The 6,144-nt window shown below is 38.2% G+C and overlaps 1 protein-coding gene across 1 annotated transcript; it reads left to right on the top strand.

The window, feature by feature from the left end:
- Nucleotides 1-1,941: 1,941 nt before the first annotated feature.
- Nucleotides 1,942-5,646, top strand: LOC109152510. The gene is made up of 2 exons (XM_019300203.1): nt 1,942-2,138; nt 2,780-5,646. The coding sequence occupies exon 2, from the start codon at nt 2,804-2,806 to the stop codon at nt 5,141-5,143; it is 2,340 nt and encodes a 779-aa protein (XP_019155748.1). The 5' UTR covers nt 1,942-2,138; nt 2,780-2,803; the 3' UTR covers nt 5,144-5,646.
- Nucleotides 5,647-6,144: the final 498 nt, after the last annotated feature.

Below are 6,144 nucleotides of genomic sequence, written 5' to 3'. Positions count from 1 at the left end.
GCAACCACTTGTAACCTTCCTCGATTTGAAGAAGGTGACCACTAGTCGCCTTTTTCGATCGAAAGAAGGGGATCACTGGTCGCCTTTTACGATCGAAAGAAGGCGGGACCACTAATTGCCTTCTTCGTCCATCGAAAAAGGCAACTAATTCGATAGACTAGAAGTCGAATTTTTTTGTGAACGACGACAATTTTGTTAACAATGACGGTGATTAACGCCAGCCAACAGCGGTCTATGTCGACCAGCAATTCGGTAACATGTTGGTTACCGATAAAATAAACTTATTTAACCAATCTTAATAAGTTGGAGTGTTTGCGAAGCACCTTTAAGTTGGAGTGTTTGCCAAACACCTTGTACTCAGATGGCATGTAGTGACCTCTCCCATTGGAAGGTCATGAGATTGAGCCTCAGCGGAGGCGTTATTGACTTTGTGTGCTTCATTATGTTGAGAAAGTATGTTTGAACAGATATTACAATGTAAAAGAGTCAGTAGCGTTCAAAAAAAAAAGTTGGAGTATTTAATTGTAATTTTTAAAAGTTCATGACTATGTATCTTCTTGTGTGAGAAAATTTCAATTTTGGTCACATGACTATAGGGGCTGTGTTAATTTCAGCATCTATTCAAAATTGTCAATTTAGTACCTTGAGTATGTAATTTTTGTTAATTTTGGTCACTCCGGCCAAATTGCCTGCCAAATTTGACCAGAAAAATTTAATCCAACATTTAGTCTAAAATCTAAGGGGCAAAATGGTCTTTTCTACCCTTTCTCCTAATTCTATCCAACTCAAAACCCATGAAAGTCGAAACTTTAACACAATTCACCGCCGGTAATTCAAGATCGGAGACTCGCCGAAAATTTCCGAGCCTAGAAATCTAATATAGGAAACACAAAAAACCCAGAATTCTCATCGATCACGCAAGAAATTCTTCACCCCATGATGTTTGCTTCTTCCCTCCACCTTCATCAAAACCAAAATAAAAAAAATAAAAAAAATTGGCGTACGCAACCATGGCTTCGTTGTTTTCACCGTCTCTCCATCTCTTTTCTCTTTTCTCTTTCTCTCTGAGATGTCAAAAACCCTCGGAAAACCACCCATCCATAGCTTAAACCCCACTTCTTATACAATTGACCATAGTGACCGAACCTATTGGTAAATCATGGTCGGAGACGGCCTATAGAAGGACCGCTTCTATGACACCATCTTGCCTCTGGATTGCTAAAATGGTCATTCTGTACCGGGTCAACAACTTAATTCGGTCAACAGCAATTAGGAGAAAGGATAGAAAAGACGATTTTGCCCCTTAAATTTTAGACTAAATGTTAGATTAAATTTTTTCGGCCAAATTTGGCCGGCAAATTAGCCGGAGTGACCAAAATTGACAAAAATTACATACTCAAGGTACTAAATTGACACTTTTAAAAATTAAGTGCTGAAATTAACAAAACTCCTATAGTTGTGTGACCCAAATTAAAATTTTCTCTTTCTTGTGTGAAGTTGGAGGGCATATTAGACTTTTTTTCTAATTTATAAATAATAAGAAGGGAAAATTGTAAAAAATGCCCCTCTATAATATGTCAATTATCAATGTCACCCCTGAATTATGAGTGGTGTAAATGTTGCCCTTCAATTATCAAAATGACGCACATATAGCCCTTGCCGTAACGGATCCGTGGTTCCCCACCGCTGTCCATCGCTGTACTTTGAATCGAGGGAGGAAAAAAACAACTAAATTACATATTTACTCCAAATTAACAGTGTCGTACACTAACGGGGAACCACATGTCCGTTACGGGAGGGGCTATATGTGCACCATTTTGATAATTGAGAGGCAACATTTACACCACTCATAATTCAGGGGTGACATTAATAATTGACATATTATAGAGGGGCATTTTTTACAATTTTCCCTAATAAGAATCAAGAATTTTTCTTGTGCTCCGACAGTAAAAATAAAAAAATCAGCTTCGGGGATTTTTCTGGAATTAAACTTAGGAAATCAGGGGCAAAAACCCAAAGAAGAAAGGAAAAGAAAATCAGTTTGCGATTGAGCTTCTCGTCCATGGCTTGTCTGTGATTCAAAGCTTTAAGCCCCGACCAGCTCTGTGCCTCTGTTTCTATTGTACTATATCAATTCGGTATTTCACTTTTCCTCTTTATTCTACTTCGCATAAGTTTTGTACCAGCAATTCTAGGGTTTCGTCATTTCTGAGTTTGAAAGATCGGATATTTGTTCTTGAATTATTGTTTTTATATTTTTTTCCTATTTGAATGTGCTGAATTCAGTTGTAGTTGAGTGTCTCTCGTTTGATGATATTAATGAAGTGAAAATCTGAGTTTTTCTTAATCAAGGATATCTGATTCCTGCTCATTTCCTCGGTAGAGTTCATATAGGGGTTTTTCGTTTTCTTCCCTTTGTTTAGAGTGTGAAAACATAGAGATTGGTTGAGAGATGAATACTTGATAATTCTGTAATATCTGTATCGATCTTGACTTATTAAATTATCAATTCTTGCAGAAATCTATTATTTTGATTTCGTTTTCTTTTTGGAGGTTCACCAAGATGTGCTTTGATCTGTTCTAGTATGCTCTTATCTTTTTTTTCTTCTTTCCTTTGTTACACATTTGCCTTTTTGGGGATTAAGCAGTGGCTATTTTGGAAATGTTGGTCATTGGAGTAATGAGGAAGCTTGTATTTAACAAAATTGGGTACTGAGATTCATGGTGTTTACTAGTTTCATTGTTGGTTTTTCTTATCTGTAATGTTATGCCAAAATAGGTGACAACAAGATAGGCAAGGTTGATGGATTGTAACAAAGATGAGGCTATGAGGTCGAAAGAAATTGCAGAGAAGAAGTTTTTAGCAAAGGATGTTATTGGAGCAAAGAAATTTGCTCACAAGGCACAGACTTTATATCCTGGACTTGAAGGCATTGCACAGATGTTGGCAACACTTGATATTTATGTTTCTGCTGAGAACAGAGTTAATGGGGAAGTGAACTTTTATGAAATTCTTGGTGTTAATCCACAAGCTGATGAAGATGCAATTAGAAAGCAGTACAGGAAATTGGCTCTTATTCTTCATCCTGATAAGAACAAATCTATTGGTGCTGAAGGAGCCTTTAAACATCTTTCAGAAGCCTGGAGCTTGCTTTCTGACAAGGACAAAAAATCAGCATATGACCAGAAGCATGCTAATGTGTTCCAGAAGAATGTTCAGTCCTCTAATGGAGATCCATCACAACCGATGCAGAATGGCTTTTACAATTTTGCAAAGAGTACTGCTTCAAGAAAGAAGCCCCCAAAAGGTAATGCCACTAGCACAAACCCTACTTCATCCAAAAAGCAGGAGCGCAGAACCTTTTGGACTGTTTGCTATCGTTGTAAGGTGCAATATGAATATCTCCGGAAGTATCTCCACCACAACCTTCTCTGTCCAAACTGCCATGAGGCATTCTTTGCAGTGGAGATCACACCTCCATCTAATGGATCAAGATTGTCTACTGATAGCGTTAACTATCAGCAGCAAGAAAATTTGAAACATCATGGGATAAGCAAGAAGGTGCCTGATAGTGGAAGAAGTAACTCAGGCACTTCAAATGTGAAGTCTTCTGGGTTCCAGTGGAGCCCCTTCTCTAAAACTGCTGGTCCTGCATCCGCTGTTCAAGCCGCAAGTGTGGTTCAGCAGGCATATGAGAAAGTGAAACGACAGCGTCAAGAAGCTCAAGCTGCAACAAAAAGAGAAGATGCATTACGAAGGAAGAATTCTTCCTCTAAAAGAGCCCATGGGATTTCATTGACTGGGAACTCCAGTGCTGCAAAGAGAAAAAGAGAGGTGGATAATCTTAATACAGGTAGGGAAACATTGAAGCAAAGCATGGAAAGTGGTTTAGCCTACAAAACTAGTTTCTCTGGACAAGTTAGGTTGAAAGGTAGGAGTATACTGGGGGATATGAAGGGCATGCCTCATCATGATGTACAGCACATGTTGATGGAGAAGGCCAAGCTACAGATACAGAAGAAATGGAATGAATGGAGCTCTGCTACCCTAGCCAAATCTTTGGCTCCAAGTGAGGCAAATGTTAATGAGGAGACACAGGATAAAACCATGGAGGATAAGAGTACAGAAGTTCATGGTAGAGAAGATAGTGAGCAAGCAACTAATAGTTCTAAAGTGCCTGGAGAAAAATACAATTCTGGTGCTAGTAGTAGCTATCTATGTAGGGAACTTTCTGATCATGTGTCAATAGATGTTCTAGATTCTGATTTTTACAACTTTAACAGAGATCGTACAGAAAGTTGTTTTGGAGGTAACCAGATATGGGCGGCATATGATAACAATGATGGTATGCCTCGATATTATGCCATGGTTCATAATGTGGTTTCAATAAATCCCTTTACAGTTCGAATCAGTTGGCTTAGTTCACTTACCAACAGTGGACTAGGCCCTCAACACTGGTTTGATTCTGGTTCCTCAAAAACATGTGGCGGCTTTAAGAAGGGCAGACAAGAAATCTATAGCTTTCTCAATTGCTTCTCTCACAAGGTGAAGTGGTCAAAAGACTCATATGGGGCCATTCAAATATTTCCTAGGAAGGGGGATGTTTGGGCTTTGTACAGAAACTGGTCTAGAGAATGGAATGAGCTCACTGATGATGATGCAGTACACGAATATGATTTGATGGAAATACTTGATGATTATGATGAAGAGCATGGGGTAATTGTCGCCCCTCTTGTGAAAGTTGCTGGCTTCAAAGCAGTTTTTCACCGACATTTGAGCCCTCGGGAAATAAGAATCATCCCCAGGGATGAAATTTATCGGTTTTCTCATCAGGTTCCATCCCACTTGCTTACAGGTCGAGAAGGTCCAACTGCTCCCAAAGGTTGTAGGGAGTTGGATCCAGCTGCCATGCCTTCTGAACTTCTTCATGTTATTCCAGATGCTAATGAGGTTGAATGCATAATTGACGAGGGAAAGGAAGAAAATATAAGTGGTCATATAGGGAAGACTACCACCAAGGAGGAAGTAGAGTGTTCCATTACTTTGGAAGTCACTGATGAGATTAAAGGGGAATCCAAGGATACCCGGAATAAGGCTGGGGAAGTAACATTGGTGAAGACAGTAAACCAGGAATGTAAATAGGACGTATCTACATCTGTTGCAAAGGTTTTAAGTGACTGATATTATAGTTCAGTTTCAACTAAATCTTGATATGGTTCTACTTCAGCTTGAAGCTGTTAAATCACATGACGCAATCAAAGCTGCAGCATATCTGCAAAGTTGAAGGTAGTCATGATTCTTTGATGGCGAGCTCAGATGCAAATAATGGCAATGATTCAAGACGAAGAGGTGCATACTTCTTTGTGTAACTGTTCACAGATGAAAAGATTTTAAATGCCCTGGAGCTCATCAACATAGATTGTTGACCAGTGGCTGTCCTTTTCACTTGCTCCATTATTACTTGATTTGCCTTGTGCTTACTATCCCCTATTCCCCTCCCTTGAGTTTATATGAATGGATCTTCCCCATACAATGATTGTACAGCCAAACAAACAATAGGACTTGTGTTCTGTTTCTCTCTCTCTCTCTCTTTCATTGAATCAGTATGCAATAGCACCATTTCTCACAATTACTTTCTGATATCATATCCTGCATTCTTCTTTACCCATTTACTCCTTCCCCAAACACAAAAAATAATTAGGGAAGTGAGAGTGGTTGGTGCATGAAGTAAGATGTACCAGTTTTCTGTTTGGTAATCTTGTTGCCCTTTCTTTATCTCTTTCAAGTTTACTGATAGTTTCGTCTTGTGTCAATTAATTTATATATTCTGGTACATATCCTGTTCTGATTTTTTATTTTCTTTCTTCTTTTTTTTTTTCAAAAAATAAAAACCTAAAATGAAATGTTGTGGGCAATTTATATCCTGCACCACGGTGCGCGTTGCATTGTGCGCCTAGATGCAAAACGACGTTGTTTCAATTTTTTTTTTTTTTTTTTTTTAAATTTCGCTACCCAGTGTTTGGCAATTAATTTTCCTTAAAAAAATTTCATGTTAAAAAATGTACATAATGTTATATTAGAATACACATAATTGTATACATGAATGTACATAATTATATAACAAAATACACATACTCTTTTTT

Source organism: Ipomoea nil, unplaced genomic scaffold (assembly GCF_001879475.1).
Source record: "Ipomoea nil cultivar Tokyo-kokei standard unplaced genomic scaffold, Asagao_1.1 scaffold2422, whole genome shotgun sequence".
Taxonomy (NCBI): Eukaryota; Viridiplantae; Streptophyta; class Magnoliopsida; order Solanales; family Convolvulaceae; genus Ipomoea; species Ipomoea nil.
Note: the sequence above shows the minus strand (reverse complement) of the source record. Positions and strands in the feature narration are given on the sequence as shown.

Excerpts from the sequence above, each read along its gene's own strand:
- LOC109152510 (XM_019300203.1), top strand. The coding sequence starts at position 2,804 with ATGGATTGTAACAAAGATGAGGCTATGAGGTCGAAAGAAATTGCAGAG.